Source organism: Dromaius novaehollandiae, chromosome 21, assembly GCF_036370855.1.
Source record: "Dromaius novaehollandiae isolate bDroNov1 chromosome 21, bDroNov1.hap1, whole genome shotgun sequence".
NCBI lineage: Eukaryota > Metazoa > Chordata > Aves > Casuariiformes > Dromaiidae > Dromaius > Dromaius novaehollandiae.
The window spans coordinates 5,216,040-5,236,036 of NC_088118.1; the positions used below are offsets into that span (position 1 = coordinate 5,216,040).

The 19,997-nt window shown below is 47.3% G+C and overlaps 1 protein-coding gene across 1 annotated transcript in view; it reads right to left on the bottom strand.

Annotated features, from left to right (window-relative positions):
- LOC112982670 (zonadhesin-like) overlaps nt 1–19,997 on the bottom strand; it is a 120,193-nt gene that overhangs the window by 11,357 nt on the left and 88,839 nt on the right. Inside the window, exons 46-72 of the mRNA XM_026099220.2 lie at nt 19,193–19,313; nt 18,550–18,767; nt 17,538–17,789; nt 17,135–17,326; nt 15,208–15,357; nt 14,959–15,062; nt 14,277–14,494; nt 12,350–12,570; nt 11,995–12,141; nt 11,131–11,295; nt 10,754–10,905; nt 10,358–10,526; nt 9,999–10,107; nt 9,298–9,443; nt 8,783–8,908; nt 8,180–8,359; nt 7,766–7,990; nt 7,147–7,273; nt 6,230–6,429; nt 5,276–5,488; nt 4,189–4,334; nt 3,522–3,649; nt 2,479–2,611; nt 2,016–2,148; nt 1,384–1,536; nt 852–978; nt 439–650 (exon numbers count right to left, since the gene is read on the bottom strand). Coding sequence (XP_025955005.2) covers nt 439–650; nt 852–978; nt 1,384–1,536; nt 2,016–2,148; nt 2,479–2,611; nt 3,522–3,649; nt 4,189–4,334; nt 5,276–5,488; nt 6,230–6,429; nt 7,147–7,273; nt 7,766–7,990; nt 8,180–8,359; nt 8,783–8,908; nt 9,298–9,443; nt 9,999–10,107; nt 10,358–10,526; nt 10,754–10,905; nt 11,131–11,295; nt 11,995–12,141; nt 12,350–12,570; nt 14,277–14,494; nt 14,959–15,062; nt 15,208–15,357; nt 17,135–17,326; nt 17,538–17,789; nt 18,550–18,767; nt 19,193–19,313 — 4,467 coding nt within the window. The remainder of the gene's footprint in view (nt 1–438; nt 651–851; nt 979–1,383; nt 1,537–2,015; nt 2,149–2,478; nt 2,612–3,521; nt 3,650–4,188; nt 4,335–5,275; nt 5,489–6,229; nt 6,430–7,146; nt 7,274–7,765; nt 7,991–8,179; nt 8,360–8,782; nt 8,909–9,297; nt 9,444–9,998; nt 10,108–10,357; nt 10,527–10,753; nt 10,906–11,130; nt 11,296–11,994; nt 12,142–12,349; nt 12,571–14,276; nt 14,495–14,958; nt 15,063–15,207; nt 15,358–17,134; nt 17,327–17,537; nt 17,790–18,549; nt 18,768–19,192; nt 19,314–19,997) is intronic.

Below are 19,997 nucleotides of genomic sequence, written 5' to 3' on the forward strand. Positions count from 1 at the left end.
GGTATGTGCACAGCACTTACACAGAGATATGCTCTGGGGTAAGACCTTAGCTGCCCTTCTATTTAAACCTTCAGCGAACTTTTAACTGAGGCATGTTATTTCAGTTTAATTTATCACAGAAACACAGTGACACGTTCTGCTTTCACGCCTAGGGAAACAAAGCCCTCAACTACCTGAATTCTTCAAGCAGGGTGGGGGAAGAAAAACAACTGCTACCTCCCTCTCTTTCTCCTTCAGCTCCTACCACAGGCAGGCTCTTAGATAGAGAGCAGTGAACTTAGGGAAGGGAAACTCCACAGGGGAAGGGGATTAAAACTGATAAAGCCAGTGGTTTGACAGTATTTCCAAAGAGATGATGGTTTAAACACACCCAAACAGGTACAAGGAAGGTCACGCCTAAGCATGGGGCTTCAAGGCGTCACAGTGTTTTGGCTATACCTGTGATAGCAGCCCAGTTAGGAGCTAAGTTCAGTTCCTGATGCTTCAGAACCCCATGCCTGGCCAGCTGGAAGGGAGAAGACGGCTGGAAGGACACACCTCTGGGGTCACAGCCCACATTTGCCTCATTCACAGTCACAATCAGGAAGTGTTCCTGAATGGTTCTGTCCCGGAAAACATATGTCCCAGAATCCAGGAAAACATGGGCAAACCTAAAAAGAAGAAGCAGAAAAGACAGCAGTTGATCTAAGGACCCTTTAGCTTGCAGCAGTGATGATAGCTAAACACAAGGACTTGAACACACCGAACTTCATTCTGCATTTTTACATGCTGCTGACTGCCAAGGACCCCCAAAAGACCCTCACTCAAGTCCTGCCCCTAGCATATGCACTATTAGTCACACCAGATGTTACCAGGAGATGTTGAGGCGAGTCTCTTGGATGAGGTGGTCTAGCCTTCGGAAGGGCCCAAAATCCCAGCCTGGGTTGCTGTTATAAAGATGCAGCTTCTGATAAACAGGATAATGGCTGGCTGCACGATCTGAGAACAGTTCAGCACAGGGTCAGCAACTCTGAGCCGCTTCAGTTAGGAGAGCTGACACCGGTCTGGCAAAGTGCTACGTGACTGTATTTGCTTTATGGTGACATGCAGTGTCAAGTCATTTAATTGAGGTGTGCGCTATTGCCCAACAAAGGCTTACGCTCATCTACTACAGGAAGCATTTTATCTCTATTCTACAGAAATTCAGTCGAAAATAAAAACACCAGATGAGTCACTGGCAGAGCCTGGACTAAAGATCAGGAATTCCCTGAAGGCAAGAGAGACACAGAGGTGAAAGAATGTGCTCAGACATGCAGTACTACCAAATGCAGAGCATAGCTCTAAACGGGTCTGGATAAACATTTGATCTGCAAAGAGTGCACAGACCCAAATGACAACACTTACCGTGCAGATTGATGCTAAGCTGGAAAAGGATGGTGTCTCCTGTTTCCAAACACACTATTGGGTTGGGGACAAGGGGCAAGGCATGAATATCTTTGGAGGAAGCCTTCCAGCCTCGACGACCTTTCTGCGGGAATGTGTCTGATGAAAAATCTCCTGCCATGGGCAATAGAAGAAAACAGAATGAATTCTGCTAAATTAGCAGCATGGGAAAACACCTAACCCTTAGCAATGCAGAACCATTTCTTTTGCATCTGTGGGCGATTACAGATCACATGGCTAAATGCTGCTCTCACTGTAAATCAGGAGCAATTGGAATCAAGCGGTAGCCACTGAGAGTGCAGTATTGAGCACGCACCCTCCAGCAGATTTATCTGCAAAGGGAGTTTTCTTCTAATTCCTTGGAAGGTCAGAATCATCCTACAATCTTCCTCTGATCAGTTCCCAGGGAGCAAACTGTGCAGCCAGTGCAGGTCCTTGTTGGTTACTCCCAGATAAGATGACATCCCTCCGTCCTTTGTAAATAGTTTGTAGTGCCTGACAATAAATTCCCTCTGGCCAGCTTGTTGAAAGGAAATAAATAGCTTAGTCTGGCTGGGCCTTAGGTTCATCCTTAAAGGGCTCTCAAGCCTTACCTGTGAGAAATGCATCCAGAACATCTGTGCTGGAAACAATGAAACCCAGCACTCCACTGGGACTAAACAGCACCAAATGCACCCGCTGGCTCTTCTGGACATGTTCATCTGGGCCCAGAACATTTGTCAATTCCTATTAAAAATGGAGGGGAAAACTGATACACTCAGATCCTGGTTTGTGATCTGCCCTATTTCTACCTTTAATTAAGCTGTACAAGACTGCTCTAGTGAGGTTTTCGACCACCATTAAGGCACTGTCATTCCTCAGTAATGCTCCAGTCTCCTGCCCAATCAATACTCTAGGTCATGAGACATCCTGAGCCTCCCCTCCTCCTTCCTCTCTGCTCACAACTTGGTACCCTTTTGTAACCGCAGCGTCCTGCAGTCCCCGCACCTCAGTGTAATCTGTAAGGGCTCTCTCCAGACTCATACTCAGACAGCAGTCCCCAACTCCATTACTTACCCTCTCCTCTCTTTCATCCACCCTCAGAAGCAGCTCTCTATTGATGCCAAATCTCAAGGAGATCTGCGGGGCTCTCAGCAAACATGCTTGGTCACAGAGCTCCTCAGCAGAGACGTACTGCTTGCAGTGACATCTGTATTAAGGAGAGAAAGGGTTTTGATTACTTATGACCCCTGAGCAAATGGCTACAAGATACCGATGGTCAGGCTAGCCACAGTACCTTATAATCTAGGCAGTGAGTTGGCCTGCTCTATAGTCACAGAATAAAGAGAGAGACCAAATTCACAGTCTCATCTAGCATTCTGTCTGGCATTCAAAGCTTCTTAGTCAGCACAAGGACCATACAGCAGGCCAAAATGCGATACTCAGCTCTCTCTAATAGGCTTCTGTCAGTCTCTAATAGAGATCGGCTTCAATTCTGAATCAGGGGGTGTACATCTCTCCCCAAAGTTCTGCTTTAAGAAAAGGGTTGCAAGCAACGGAGAGTGTAATTTTAATGAACTAGACTGCTGTGCTATTATTTCTATTTCAGGTCAGGAGGAGACGCTGCAAGACAGAAATTCACTCACAAAGAGAAAAAAGTAGTATTGTATGACAAGAACGAACTTCAACATTTCATGTCACCATCAAAAGGGTGTGTGAGGAATGATTTCCTCAATTTTGGTCACAATCTAATAAAGTGATCATCTGTTTAGGGGTGGGGGCACCTGAGATACCTGGAAAAGGCCTATGTCAAAAACTGTGAGCACTGTCCACCCTAACCTTACCAATTGGTGTCCGTTCAGGTGTCTCCACCCAACCATTCGAAACCACAAAGTCATTTTCGAAATACAGGCACACCCTCCAGGTAGAGGAACGAGGTGCATGATAAAGACTGAAGGCCATTATCTCCAAACAGAGGAACTCCAGCAATAGGGAAAGTTTCTCAGAATTGCCTCCCTCAAGCCCTGCCCTGTCCTGGCATAACCTCATGGGATCAGTAACTCAGCCAGTCAGACCTAATTATGAAATGTTTCTTAATCAGAGGTTGGACTGAGACTTACATGCCCAGCTCTGCATTAATCTCTCCACCTGCAGGTCCACAAGAAGCAGAGCAGTCATATAGCTCGGGAAAAACACACTGACGCGTGGATGCTAGGCGGACCTCTCCAGGAGCACAGAGGTCATCCACCTGGAACAACACCACTCACTCAGATGTGTGAAACCAGATAAGCTCTAGCATCTCAACAGAAATGCCTCGAATTCCCTAGAATTCTCTCCCCCTCCAACTGCTGACATCCGACACAGACAATACAAGGTGGCCATTAAAAGACTCAGAAAGATGAGAACAAGTTCACTTCTCACTAAATTTCCCTCAATGCAGCTCTAATTAGGAGCACCATAATGACAACATCGAGGCTTAAATTCCTGCAGCTGTCACCTATCTGAGGATACTTAGCTGCTCCCCACTACCCTAGTAGGCAAGCACCTTTTGCCTCCAGCCCCAAATGAATTTAGCCTCACGAGATCCTGGTAAAGCAGAGAACTGCCGTTACCCTACAAGGGTCAAAGGTCTCAGACAAAGCAGCTAAAGGACTTAAGTCTGCAGCAGCCCAGTGAACTGAGCGCGGATTGCACGCACCCACACACCCTGAGACAGTCCCTAAAGCAGTGAACAACTCTTCCTCTCCTGCCTGTCACACAAAGCTTTGTTCTGAGGCCAAGTCCTACCTGAAGTCGGCAGTCCTGATCACTGTTGCTGTCAGGGTTTTTCTTGCCTCTCTCATCATAGTAAACATAACCTGCTTGGCAGATACAAGAGGCGTCTGACTGCTGGAAAGCCCGATTCAGCCCACGGCAGGTACAGCTGGCAGCACCTTAGAGAACAGCTTGGATTTAGAGAGGAAATCAGGATAGGGAATATAGTTCGCAGAAACTGCTCACAGAAAAAGAGCTGTTCCCAAGCTGAATACTCTCTGGCCAAATCACACTGCTCACCTGAGTGACCCACCTGCAGTTTGCACCCCGACCAGCACTGCAGGGCTGGTACAACAGGAGTGCCAGCCAGAACCAGCCTGCCTTTTGCTCTGTCAACACAATCATTAGACCATTTCCTGAAGTGTCCATTTAACAAGAGACACAGAAAGAGCTGGGCATTTGAGGCAGTGGCAGTTTGGCAAGCCCTCTATTAATTTGTATACTAAGCCACTAGATAGGACAGAACCCACTGGATCGAGGCTGCCAAACACCTCTCTGCAGTGCCTCTGTGCCTCAGCGCTCTCAGGTCCACTTGATTTGACATCCGAGTACAGTACTGCACGAGGCACGGAGTAAGGAATATGCACTTTCTACTGCACTTAGCTGTCCTCCTTCCAGACTTTTCCTGCTTTATCATGGCCCCAGCTGGACATGGTTACAGTGCCCAATTTTGGCCCAAAACCTCAGCTATGCTTACTGCAAGCTCTGCAATTCAGGGCAAAAGTACTCTTTGTGAAACTCCACTGCTTTCAAAGCAATGCTCGATCAAGAACGAACAGGGCTGCTTCTCTCTTCCTTCTTTGTTTGAAGATGATAAGACCAATGCCACTTGGCTAAAAGAGAGTAAAAAAACAAAAGGCAGCTTTGAAAGTTGCATCCTCCTTCTCCTAGGTGGTACAGAGGAAGCACAGCTAGGCATGGGCAGCACACACACCACCACGAGCATCCGTAGCTTGCAGTCCATTGGGAAACAATGTGGGGGAATCGCATTTCTAGGTGTTTCCCTTTTCAGTCTTTCTCTTAACAGAGGTGAAAGTTTCACTCACGAACAGCAACTCACCAGGCAGAGAGGAGGAAGAGCTGCCACAGGGGAAACATGCAGGCTGAGCCGGAAGGTGATTGAAGGAACCAGCAGGACAGGCCTGGCACTCCTCTACACGCTTCGCAAAGTTGCTGCTCCCATGGGTCCCAGGGGGACAGGGCAGAGGGGCAGGCACCAGGGGAGGGCAGTAATAGCCTCTGGGGCAAGGCTGCTGCTGGTAACTCTCACTGCCTAGAGAAAGCGGCGGGGCTATCTCAGACACAGACACTGCTAAAGGACCGAGGCAAGTGTCAGAGATAGGTAGACCTCACTTATTTTTTCCAGTTACACACATAAATGCAAATACCTATACACATACACACGTGTATGTATGTATAAAGTTAATTAAACTTCAAAATTTTCCAATTTACTTTATTTATATTTACATATAAATGTTAATCTATTTGTCCCACTTATTTGACTGGACAGATCCAGGGGACAGTGCGGGTAGGCATGATCTTCTTGCAGTACAGCAGGAACTAACACCTCAGTGAACTTAACAGAGGATCCTAGCCAACAGGGATGTTCAGATGCTTGAAAAGCTCTTCCTCCTGTGCCCTAATCCAGCAGCATCCCTGCAGCAAAGGCTGTCACCCAGCAAACTTTGAACACTTAAGCTTAAGTATCTCTGGTAATATACTAACTCCTGACCTCACAGGTAAGTCACAGAATTAGAGAAAACAGGGCACGCAAGGGCCTGAGAGGTCATCCCCTGAGAAAAAGGACACCAAGATTCAAACGATCCTTGACATATTTCTCTAATCTCTCTTAACAATCTACCACGACAAATGCTCCACAAACTCACGTGACAACCCACCCCAGGGATTTATTACCCTAGGAGCTAGAGAGCTTTGCCTGTGTCTAACCTAAAACCTTTTGGTTGCAATTTAAGCCGCTATTTCTTGCCCGCTCCTCCCCTACAGCCTCATTTACCCTGTGGGCAGACGAAGCCTGCTGGGCAGGGCTGACACGGTGCTGCGACGAGAGAGTCGTTGCGATAGGTGCCTGCGTCACAGATCCTGCAGAATTTCTCAAAGGAATCCCTTGGACCAGGCAAACTGAGTGCCATGTATCCTCCTTCACAGACCAATGGATGGGCACTGCCTGGGGGACAGTAGTAGGGAAACACACACCTGGAAGGAGAAACGAGGCAAGGAAAGGGGAGAAAACGCTTTGCAAATCTTCCAAGTTGCCCCCGCCAAGCTGGGAAGAAACTTACGTTAGGTTTATTATTATTATTATTAATCTGTCAGTGAGCTGGAAAAATGTCTACGACGTGGAACACGGGTGTTTGCACAAATGACTTCAGAATGACCTTGGCTGCTCTGGTGATACAATGCTGGAAACAAGCACTACACTGTACAACTTCAGAACTAACTGAATTTGACCATTAGGTCAAATTTGAAAAGCTAAACTTGCAAGAAAGTGCGAAGTCTTCTCTAGGGCACAGCTTTTGATTAAGGTTCCCTAGCACACACAAAAAATTCCGTTTTGCATGTGTATGCTGATGCCATTTGTGAAAACAGACACTTAACACCTTGCCAGCATACACATCCTAATATAGACACACTTCCTAATATACACTTCCTAATATAAAAAACCAACACTTAATTCAGTGCAAAATTAAAATGGTTCAGGCTAACTAGTACAAATCGAGTCATCCTATTTTGTCTTCGCATCTTAGCAGTCACCAAATCTGTAACCATGATGATGGAAGATACCTTTGCATTTACAAAATGCACAAAGACTGTGGTTGAAGCAGTAACTCAGGTTTTATCGCAGACAGATTTCACAATATTCAGAGTTTTCAGAAACTTAAACCGTCTCCAGCAAGCATGCTAGGTACTCACAGCTGCTCAGGGCTATTGTACGTTGATGATCCTTCGGGACAATAATATCCACCAGGGCACGTGGAAGGCATGGCTGTGCCAACACCACAGTATGAGCCAGGCCTGCACGGGATTGGATTTACTGAACCTGGAGAAAAAAGCAAAACCAGTGATTGATTATGTGATATTCCCAGAACAGAAGAGCGTGTGCTGGGGAGACAATGTGCAAAGGGGCTTTTTCTTTTTTTTTTAATGTGTCATTGTCCCTAGGTGCTCCATTTTTCTTACTGCCCACAAAAAGACCCTGATCCACTGGGAAGCAATCTGAATACTCATGCCTGCATGATGAAAGATTCCTGCTCCTTTCCTAGGCCCAGACCACTTCCTTCAGAAGGCGCAGCTGAATTAGAACAGGAAGGCACGGCAGGGAGACAGGAATTTAAAAGCCAGAAAAAGGCTTCAGAGGGCTAAATCCACTCCTGAAGTCACTCCAGCAATGACCATTACCTAGGAGGGCTGCTACAAGAACAGGGCTATAGTCATCGCTAAATGCTACGGCTGAGCCTGCTCTGCACTGTACAGCCATCTAGATTCAGAAATGGTTGGAAATAAGGAAAACAAATGAGCATGGTCATATCACCTGGTGGGCATTCATAGCCGGGTTTACAAGGCACTTCTCGGGTGTTCGGCAGCCCTGTCTGTGCCGGATCTGGGCAAAAATATCCGGGCGAGCAGGGATCACACTCTTCCAAAGACGTTGCCCCAGTCTGGATCCTGGAAGTGCCAGGTGGACAAAGGAAAGCATCCCCTTTACCAGGGCACCAGTATCCCAGGGGGCAGGGATGATCTTCAAAATTGGTCAGACCTGTTGGAAAGGGAAGAGAATGAAGAAAGGGAGGCTGGACGACCAAAAAGGGTTTATACAGAAGGGCTCTTAGCTCACTGTGAACATGAATTGCCTCTCCCTTTTCCCATCTCACAGTCTTACATTTAATCTTGGGAAGGTCTGCAACCAACTCTAGTTGGCAAGAGTTGGCCTTCACCTGCCACTTACCTGATAAAGGGCAATGATAGCCTGGAGGGCACGGCTGGCAATCTGCCAGGCTCTGAGCTCCTGGGTACTCGCGATAAGTATGTGGAGGGCATTTCTGAGGTGCCAGAAGACTGCTGTGGTCAGTACCATTGCCTCCAAAGCAATAGTGTCCTGAGGGACATGGATAGGCCTCTGAATCCCCTAACAAACAGAAAACAGGGCTGTCGTGAGGGATCTTTTTCACTGTAACTGGAACCCCCTTCTTCTGCCTCCTCCCTGGGTCCCTCATGAACTACCATACATATGGGTGCAATCTACCTTCACAGTTCAAGCCCCACTTCTAGCAGATACGACATAGGGATATTTGGAGACTGGCTTTAATCTCAAGCTCTCCTACATTTCCAAACTTCGTTATACGAACGTATCGTATGAAGAGTGTTATGTGACTCTTTTCTCTGCAGACTCTAGTATTCACCAGTAGAGGCAATGTGTCCTACTGCAACAACTGCTCCATACTGCAGTGTCTGATACCAGAGCCAGTCTGACCAGACTCAGGGTCACGCACTATACCCCTGAAAAGCAGCTCTCATACCCTCTCCTCACCATTCCCCACACAATCCCAACCTGCTTTGCACCAGCGGCCTGGTGGACAGGGCAGGCAGTCTTCTCTCTGCTTTGCCCCTGGGATGTTTCTAATGGTATTGGCAGGACATGGTATAGGCACCTCAGAGCCCTCCTGGCAGTAGAAACCTACAGAAACGGATGGGGGAAGAGACAGAAAGTAAAACACAAAAGCCCTCTGATGGCAAACATGACTCAGCCAGAGTCTCCTTTTGTTGTAGGATGAACACCTACACCGCTGTTGGGATGCTGTGCATATAGAGAGCCAAAGGAGAAGCCTTCAGATTTTTCTGGACCAGCAGTCTAGCACTGCAAATTCAAGGTGGCATTTTTGACCAGCTACATCTCTTTCTTCAGCAGATATAAAAACAGAAGAAGCCACTGAGCAACAGCAACTTCACAAAAGGGGTTCACAAAAGATTATACGAGATAACAGAAGCTCACTTTTTGAAATCTCCAGCTAGTCTAAAAGCTACTCACTCTTCTACACTTTGCACACCGCTGAGATTCTCACTTACCTGCAGGGCACAGCCCTGCACACGCCTGCCCCCAGCGGCACTCAGACAGGAAGCGCCAGGAAAAACTGTGGCCCTGTGGAGTAGACTGAGAGCTCCCAGCAAGGCAGAAGTACCCAGCAGCACACTTTCCCTCCAGCCGTCCATGCCTGAAGCAGAGAAGACAGTAGGAACTGATGTAAGAACTGCTGATAATGTTGTTTGGTGCAGAAGCAGCGCAGGTATTATGAAATGATCCCCAAAGTCAGTGACAAGAAATGAGAACTTCTTACACAGATATGAGAGATAAAATAGATCCACCTTTTCCACTTATAAAAACACACAGATGATTTGGAATGAGCCACATACTTCTGAGCTCAAATTCCATGAACATGGGCAAACTGCTTCAGACGAAATTGTGTATGACTTTCCGTCGGACTTGAGTTTCTGGGTTACTTTCAAGCTCTCGCAAATGCTACCTGCTTCAGACATTTCTTTGTACCATGAGAATGACATGTGACTGCTTCAAGGTGCTTCTCTGAATTCACAGATCAACACCTCCATGTCCAAAAGTTGTGCCTGGGCTTAAATCTACTTTCACTACACGGCAGAGGCACGATAAAGAAGCTGGAAGGAACTTAGCATCTGTTTATCAGCGCAAAAACAAGGATGCCAAACTGCTTAAAACAAAGAGGAAAAAATGCCAGACTGAAGTGAATCATGACCTGCAGTAGTGACCAGGTAGGCAAGCCAAGCACTCCTTCTCATTCCAGAGACCAGTCGTATTTGAAAGAGTGAAGGTGCCTTCTGGACATGGGTGAGGAACCCGGGTGCCTGAAAGGGAGATGGGAGAGAAAATAAAAACTCCCAGGAAGATCACTGTGACCTGACAAGACTTTGTAAGCATATCAGAGAGTATCAAATGATTCCAAAGGAGGAAGGCAGCGCTGAGCCTTACTTACTCGTTGCCGCCTCATCATCATCCAGCCTACAGGAAGATGCACGCTAGCTTTGTGCCACTCTGGGATGACAGCGAAGCACACCAAGTTTCTCTGGCATACCTGGTATGCCGATTTCAGCGTACCTGTAGGACAGTAAGTGTGAGGGGGGCAGCGCTTGGGGTCTCCTGCCACTGCCTCCTGGCAGTAGAATCCTCTCTGGCATGGAATGCAGGACGCGGAGCCCCTGGTTGGCTGGTATTCTCCAGCAGGGCAGGGCACTGGGTGGGCAGCTCCCGAACGGCAGAAGTGACCCTAGGAATGACACAGAGAAGGAACAGGATTGCATGCAGTTGCTGGCACACTGAGAGTCTGTGTGCAAGCTGAATCCCAGCAGTACCAAAGCTTGGAGCAACACTCCCTGTGGATGTAATCAATAACTGAATCAGGCTATATGACACTTTGCCACAGTGGAAAGTGAACACCTACTACCCAGAGCTAAGACCCACTTCTTTTGCAGCCCAGCTGTCACTAAGCAGTACCTTAGGGCAGAGAAATGCGGTGGGGCTGAAGGAGCTGAAGTTTGCTGGGCAGTAGAACCCTTCAATACAAGGCCCCGTTGGAGAACTCAAACCAGTGCCGGCACAGAAAGATCCAGGATAGCATGGCACACAGCTCTCTGGGGAGGCACCACCTGATGAGGAAACCAGAACTAAACAGTGAGAGACAGAGGGGGACCAAATTACAGTCACGGCAGCAGCAGCATCTATGTGCATTGATAACACATTCCCATCGTTAGGCTTGGCTGAGCATCGATACCCTTCAGTGAACAAGGGTATCCGCTCACAATGGCCAAAAGTAATCAAGTCCCCCACCACTGCAAAGCACAGGAGAAACCCACCAGAGAAGTCACACTCACCTGTGGCATTGTTCAGGGTGCCTACTGGGCAGGCTACTGGGCCACGAGTGCCCTCCGGACAATAGTGCCCAAGCGGACAGGGCCCATTGAGCGGGAACCCAGGTGTCCTATGTGGAACGGCATCAGTGGATCCTCCTTCACAGTAGTACCCAGCTGAGCACAGACCTGCCATGTGACAACAGAGAGGGTGTAAGCACCAACCCATCTCACTGGGGTCAGTGAAAAGGACGGAGGTACCTCCCCAAACCCTCAGAAGTAGGCAGGATAACTCAGAGAAGAGAAGCTGAAGTTCCTCCTTGTCCCATTCCATCCCTCTGCTGGTATCATGCGCCATTCACCTCTGGTTTGCCTTCCCTTCTTCTCTGCCAATCTGTGGCCTCTATCACCTCCTTTCATTTCTGACATTTGTTTACCCTCCCGCTCCTCTAACTTGTTCCCCAGCTTTTATTTTCTGTGGGAGAGGGTTCTGCCTTTCTTCATGTGTCCAACCTTTGCATTTTGGCACAGCCAAGCCACACAATTACTCTGTGCTCAAGTGGGAGAGAGGGAGGGGGGAAAGAGAGAGCAGATTTAGGAGGTCAGAAAGAAAAGTGATGAAAGGGTTAAAAAAAGCAGCAAGAGAAAAAGCCACAGTAAGAAGGAAGACAAGGAAAGCAATACGGGAGAAGACAGGAGATCCAAAACAAATGCTCCATTAAAAGAATGACACAGAGAAAGGGAATGACTGACAGGCGCAGAAACAGGGTATGAGGATACCCTCCAATAGCCTTTGTCATCTCTGCTCGCTGAGGTACTTCCTGCCTCCTTCAGCCCAGAAACCTCCAACCCCTCTGCTGTGGGTGGACCATTATTAACCAGACTCACCGTCAGCTTCCCAGTTAGCATCACCCCTGCAGTATCTCCCCACCGGGCACAGCTTGCAGGCAGTGGGGGACAACGCCCCCTCCAAAGTGTTCAGCGTGCCCTCGGGGCACGGCAGTGGGGCAGCGGTCCGAACAGGGCAATAGTAACCTGTACGTTGAAGGAGGTGTTTTAGACACTGCTCATAACAGGAAGGAGGAAGAGGTGGGAATGCTGAGCTTGCTCAAACTGATAACAGGCAAATATCCCGTTCCCTGGAATCATTCACTGCTGCGGCTCAGGCAGAAAGAGGTGGGTAGGTATCCACCACACCTCCCATCCTGAGTTAGGGGCTTTGCTGCACACATGTATTCCTCACCTCTGGGGCAACGGAGTGGCTTCACAGTGGCAGCATTGCTGCAGGTCATACCAGCTGGGCAAGGGAGGCAGACACTCGCCCCAGGCATAGGGCTGAACGTGCCAGGCTCACAGGGCAGTTCTAGCCCAGTGCCAGCAGGACAGTAGAAGCCACTGGGACATCTGTATCCATGAATTCTGTCAGAAGGGCAGGGAGCAGAGTTTCCTTCCAGACAAACAAATCTGTGGAGAGAGAATTCAGACCTGAAACAATGCCCTCACAGCCCTGTTCAGAGGCAACAGATGCAGGAGGCATTAACCAAGAACCGGGGTCAGCACATCAGGAAACGTGTCCTTTGCAATGCAATTTATTTCAGTTTTGCAAAACATCTCTTTTTTCCTTCTCTCTCTGCAATCGCCCACCTAAAAAGCCAGGCAAAAGGCTTTTTTTCCCACAGAGCTGACCGGAAAGTGTTCTCATTCTGGCAGAAAAAGCCTTTTAAAACTAAGGGGTTTTTGTTGTTTTTGTTTTTTTTTTTTACTTCAAAGCACAGGGTCCAAGCGTTCAGACTCCTGCTGTCTTTGCTTAGTCTCTCTTTATCCCCAGGCTTATTATAGGGCTCTGCTTTAATGCCACCTAGTCTATGTTGACTCTTTACCACTTCCCCCAACACCCTCACAATAAGTAAAAAATGAGGAAACATAAAACCTTGTATCTCTGTACATAAAAGCTAAGCAAAAGGAAAATGAGAAACATGATCACTGCATGCTATAGACAAGGATTCGAAGGACACAGTTTCTGAAGAAGCAGTAATTCGGAACCCTTAAGGCAAATGACTGGAAGCAAAAGGAACAGCATTAAACAAAAGAACAGCAAAGTTGCCTGTCAGCCTTTGTTTGCCTGGAAGCAAGACCTATTTGCCTGAACAGCAGACTAGCAGGAATGGATGCTACATGGTAGGGACAGTGAAAAACAGTTTGCGCAAAGCACAAGTTGTACCTGTTGCGGCTAAGAACTTCACACATTTTTGGGAGCCAGGGGTCATTTACAATCACATAATATCCTTTACAGCTCAGGCCAGAAAATTTTACTCGATACTGCTGTGGCCAGGCTGTAACATCCTTCTAGGGTTAAACCAACTTTTAGGAAGGCCTAAAATTTGATGAACATGTGGCAAATCCTTCTTATTCCCAGGAAGTTTGTTTCAGAGGCTAATTATCTTAAGCATTCCAAATGTACTCCTTATTTCTATTCCGGGGTTAGCTTCATCTTCTAGCTGGACTGAAATTTCACTGTGATTTTCTCTACAAGATTCAAGAGCCATCTGCTGTCAGAAATCTTTCCCCACAAAGGCCTTCTACGCTACAAAGAAATCACCTCTAAGCTTCTCTTTGAGAGATGAAATAAATTGAACTTCTGTAGCCTCTTGCTGTGAGGCATACTCATGAGCTGGACAAATATTGCTAAGAGCACCTGTCTGTTTGCATCATGCAGGCCTAAAATACTCTCTTGTCATTTGTTATTGCACCATCTTGTGGGAGAAGAGATAAAACACACAAAGGAAAAAAGATGCCCAGGTCATATTCTCAGCAAGTGTGATTATAAGGCTGAATAATGAATTTGTAATAAACTAAAGCTATGCAGAAAATAGCAGAGGAATATATGTACAAGACTGGGAAAGAACGTGAGGCAAACACAGAGACAAACGGAATGGTTCTGAACCGTCCACTGAGAGCACCAAGCAGACACTTTACAGCTGACCTGGAGGGCTGAGAACAGAGTCTTTGCAGTTCATCTTGTGTATAAATACTTGTGCACAAGGCACTAGGCACAAGATATTCAGGCCAAGTGTCTTTCAGAGTTTGGACACCGCTCTGCTATACTCCTATAGAAGTCTAGCCAGCCATATCTTCCCAGAAACGAGAGGCAAGTGACTGTCTCACTGTACCCTGCGTTACACAGCGATGTCTGCGCCAGATCGGACAGTCCTGCCTCACTGCAATACCGCCCAGCTGGACAGGGCTGGCACTGTTCCTCTGCCTCCAGGCCCAGGGAAGTAGAGAAGGATCCAGGAGGACAGGGGATGGGATACCCTGTACCAGTGGGGCAGAAATGCCCCACAGGACAGATGTCATTCCCAGGCAGACCAAGGACAGCAGATTCCACCTGTATGAGAAAAATAAATAGAAAAAGAAAGAAAAATTGTTATGGAAACAGGATTTGGCGCCTACTACTACAGACAGAGGAGACAGGTGATAGAAAGGGCACATGAGCTAAGTCCTCCATGTCTGCTGCCACTGAAACTAGCTAAAGACCACAGCTGGCATAAAAAGGGCACTGGCAATACCGGCTGCTGAGGCATGGCCATCCGATCACTGATGCCATCCTTTGGAAGCGATGTGAGGTAGCACACTCCAGTGCAGTCTACAGAAACGGAGACCTGGCCAGAATTACTAAGCAATGAGAAATACATTCCAGCAGATGAAGGGCAGCAGTAATGGGCAGAGGCAACCCCAGACACAGCAAACATACTTGGAAAACGTTAGACCAGAAGCTATGATGCTGTAACAGTTTCAGTCCTTGTCCCTAGGTCACCAGGGCTGCTGTGCTGCTGCTTGGCACTCACTCACCCTGTGTTCGAAGGGGGCTGGGCTGACGGCTCCCTTGGTGCAATGATAACCTGAGTGGCAAAACCCAGAAGGCTGTGATAGACCTGCTGCTGAGCAATACATGCCTAAAATGAACAGAAAAGTAATCTCAGCGAGAACGCTGGCATAGAAGGTCAATGGAGAAGTCGGTAACATGAAGAGAGAAGTCATATTTTCCATCAGCCTTCCCATGTATACCCCCTGGGTTTCCTGTGCCAAGTCCCTACTTACCTGCTGGGCAGGGCTCACAGTCCGACTCACTAGTGGCACCAGCCCTGGGGCCAAAGGTACCTTTTGGACACGGATGCTCTGTACTGAAGTTGGTACCTGGCAGACAGAAGTACCCACGAGGGCACAGCTCAGGAGTATGTGCTCCAAAACCTAAGATACAAAGAACAGCATCTGAATCTGGAGATATTACAGGAGACAAATGGGAAGGTCATTCTCTATCAGCATACTTAGCCTTCCTCCTGTATTAATTCAGCTAGACCCAGGACCTGGGATTCATCATGTTTACTTCTGATCTAGTTGTTCAGATTCCCTTTGGAGTAATTGGAGAGAAAGAGCACTTCCAGAAGAACTGCACTGCCAGTGCAATTCATCTCATCCTTAGGCAGACAACTAAAATAAGAAAGATAAACTGCACCTCAGAAGTGACTCCTTCTCACCACCAGACAACTAGCTCAGACATGGATGCCTACAAAGGAGCTGTATAAAGTTTGGTGAGAGTACCCCCCACCTAGGGGGTACAATCATGCCTGTGCAGTCATATTTCTTGCATTTCTTGTTTGCCCAGTGTTTGTTGTATTCATGAGGTGCCACACAGAAACAGCCTCATTGCTACTATATTGCTGTACTTCCTGGGCATAGAGTTTCCTTCTCCCGGATGGAAGACAGATTTGGCTTTAGTCTACATGTTCGACTACAACGTCGTATTCTTAGCAACCTGTTTCGGCTTTCCCTTTTGGCAGAAACAGATGCACTTGCCTGACCATACCAGTCCCGTTATGCTGAATTAGTAGAACCTGAATGGAAATGAAGGAAGGATGCTTCAGCATTCAAAGTCCTTTTTGTCCCACTAAGTCTAACAGGAAGACTCAAGCCCTCAGTGACACAGAATCCCTTTTTATCAAAACACTCTGCCTCCTCCAGCCTCCTCACTTTTGTTAGGCTGTTCCCCCCAGAAGAGCGCTGCTGGGCAGAGGTCACACATCCTTCCTTTCCTGTGACGGACAGGTCCCATTCTTACAGGGCCTAGCAGAGACAGATCCTGTGAGGCAGTAAAAGCCTCGTGGACAGGGATAAAGAACGGGAGTAGCTGAAGTCTGGCCAGGTGGGCAGTAATAGCTAGCAGAACATGGTCCTTCAGAAGTGGTTCTGCCCAACCCTGCAACAGGGAAAGCAAAGCCTTTCTGTTTCCTTTGCCAGATCATCTGGCAAATCTGAACATCTCAGAAGGGCTACCAAACAGGGAAGTCAAGCCCGAGTTATATCCCTGTGGGAACATGGGCTTCTACTTAAAGTGCTCAGCTGTGATTTTGGAGTTTAGGTCTGAGTTCAGGTCCAGGCTCTGCTATAAACTCAGGTGAACTCAGTCAAGTCACTTCCTCCCTGTTGCTTCAGTTCCCCACCTGAGAAAAGAAAAGCCTCTTTATATCATGGAAAGGGAGGGGTGAATCTATTACTGCCGGTGTGCCCTCAGATATTCTAGCATTGCAGGGAGAAAACAAATATCTTGTGCAGACACTGAGCAAGCTCTGAGTACGAACAGCTGTCTCAGAGCAGAGACTCTGGCTGCTAGCCAGTACCAAGCACCTGTTTGCCAGGCTGTTTTGTCTCCCTGAGAGGATGAAGGCATATCATCCATCTAGAAGGGGCAGCTGAGCCAGGGAAGATAGTGGTGTAATACCAAGAAGTGTTCTGGGTGACCTGAGACTGCTGGGAAGAGCCCAGAAGAAGTGCTAGAAGACAAATGACTTGGGGCATTTACACTGAGAGTTTTTTTGCCCTTCACTGACCAGAGAAAACAGGCTGCACTTACAGGGTTTGCTCCTGCTGCATCCACTATAGAGAAGCTTGTTAGAAATAAAGCTGGGGTGGGTGTCTATCTTCACTCACCATGTAATCCCCAAGCTCCCAAATACACCAGCTGACTCACCACTGCAGAAGTATCCAGCTGGGCAGAGCTGACAGTCCGTTGACTGCCATTTTCCACTGTCAGAGTTGAAGCTTCCTGGGCTGCACGGGACTGGGGATTCAGAGCCTTCAGGGCAGTAGGAGCCAGGGGGGCAGCGCTTATGATTTGGCTTAGTGGATCCAACATCACAGAAATACCCAGCGTAACATATTCCTGCAAAACAGAGAAGCTTCAGTAGTACTGTTAAGCAACTAGAGAACATCAGGTTTGCAGCTCCCCACACATTTACTGAACATACTCATATAGTTCAAGTATGGCTCAGAGGGGCTCATAACTTGTACCAAACTTAGCTCTGAAGACTGGTGAGACCATGGGAAAATAGCACTGCAAGTATCTCTCACTGTTAGATGCATGTGATACTCACCAGAAACACTGGCCAGACCCTCTCCTTGGCAGAACTTCCCTCCAGGGCAGGGCAGACAGGCATTATGAAAAACCATCCCAGACTGAGGTAAAAACGTGCCAGCGGGACACAGCTTTGGCTTGCTGCTACCTGGTGGGCAGAAGTGGCCTGCTGGGCAGAGGTCACCAGTCTCATCATTAACAGGATTGGGTATACGTGCCTTCAAAGTGCAGTAATACCCAGGCAAACAAGGACCACTTGGCGTCAGGAGTCCTGAAGAGAAGGAAAATAAAGGCAAATAAGCCAACGCATTATATAATTCACACCTTCCGGATGAAACAAACCAGACAAGCCATGTCATCAAGATGAGTTCAGAGTCTACTGGCCTATGATTAGCTCTGGCATTTAAAAGCTAGATCTGTAGTCTCCATATTCACTTAGACAACTGATTACCAATAGCTAAGGGTCTGAACAGCTTTCCAGATCACCTCTACGGAAAGGGCTGATCAGGGCCACATATCTGTCTCTCCACTAACAGACAACTGAGAACAAATAAGTCCTAGAACCCATGCAACTTGGCTTCTGGTTTCATAATCCTTGCCAAAACAAAAGCACCCTACATCTGCCTCTTAAATTAAACTTAGGAAAGGATAGGTTTGTAAACATCTTTGCAATGATCATGAAGCATCTCTATTCAAAGGGTCCCAGAGGCCACTGCAAACACTATTAAAAAAATCATATGAACTGCACAGAGAGGAACGTTCCACCCATCAGTGAAGCTTTAACTTCTGGAAGTAGGTGTACAGCTCCTGTTTAATGGCATATGGCAGTTTAAACCAGGGAATAAACAAGAGAAAGAACCTCGATGTTCAAACAGAAACTCCAGCTCAAAGAATTAATCAGGTAATTAGTTTACAAAGATACATATCCTCTCTCAGGTCATCTCAAGCTCTGCTCTCTGTCTTCTAGAACTTAGACTCTGCGAGACACAACACAGCCTAAGCAGTGTATCTAAGCCATACCTAACCCTTACCTGCACTGGCACAAAACGTGCCTCCAGGACAAGGTCTGCATTCCCTGGGACTTCTCAGCCCAGTCTGGTTACTGAAGGTCCCCTCTGGGCATGGGTACTGATTAGCAGCTTTTGTTCCTGAGAGACAGTAATGTCCTGCTGGACAGTCCATTGGTTTGACCACCCCATGTGAGAAGTTCTCTTGGAGAGCTTCTGGCTGGTCTTTTTGGGTGCAGAACCTACCAAAAAAGTAAAAAAACAAAGTCCAGCCTCAGCCCATGCTGTCCCCAGTTATGCCAGAGCCTGAAGAAGAAATACTTTCTGAGCAACAGTGACGGTCTGAGACTACAAGAAAAGGAAGACAGATCACCCCAGAGGAAACAAACGAAGAGCTGAGATGCAGCCTGTCAGGTAGAACCTGTCATTTCTGGGACCGTTACATCCCTCTCAGCAGATATACCTACAGGATAGGAACTCTAGGCTGCAGGGGTTACAGTACAGAAAATGACACAATAAAGGGAATGAAGATACAAAAACAGGTACAAGAAAATCAGCCATGTGTATCAAAGGATACAATATACAGAGCAGCCTAAAGCAAAGGGAAATACATATGCTAATTCCCAAGGAAAGCATCAAGATGAAGGAGTGGATCCATTTCACTTACATTCCTGCTGGGCATATTTTACACTGGCTTTTACCAGCCTGGTCCTGATATTTTCCAGCGGGACAGGGTGTGGGCTCTGGGCTGCCAGTGGGGCAATAGTGACCAACAGGACACACATAGTCTAGAAAGAAAAAAAGGAATGCATTTAATATTACTGCTCTGCTTATGTCCTGGACAGCTGCATAGTGTTATTAGAGCAAGCATCACTACAAATCTGGAACTAGCAGATTTAATAATAAGAAAAAAGCTTTATAAAGAACAGAAGAAAACTGTTTTTGTCAAAAGCTTTGCTAAATACAGATTTGAGCAGCAGAGGCCCACACACTGTGCTCTGAACACCAACTTCATATACCACTGAACTGGGCTTTTAACTGAAGGGCCACACAGACTCGTGGCCCTCAGCAGCTTTCAGAAAGATGAAGGGCTGCAGCCTCTCTGCCCTGTCACATGATCACTAATTTTCTTCTCGTAGAGCTCCCTGTATGTTCCTAATCCTAATACTGAAGGATTTGAGTTACACAGAACCTTTACTGCAGCTATCCCTACATCATCCTTAGGACACGTAGAATGGACAATCACACGTAACATCTCCCTCTAGAGAGAGATGAACTAGCTCCTTCCAGCAGGGCTGAAAATACCACAGGGAAGAATCTCCTCTGGGACTATCTTCTCAGCTTGTTCTTTGCCCTGGTAAGATGCCAGTAAACACTGCTTATTTTTACTACTTCATTTACATATGATTAGCCATTACTTAACCTGTGTCACTGGGGAGAAATTTTGGAAAACTTTTTTTTATCTAAATAGC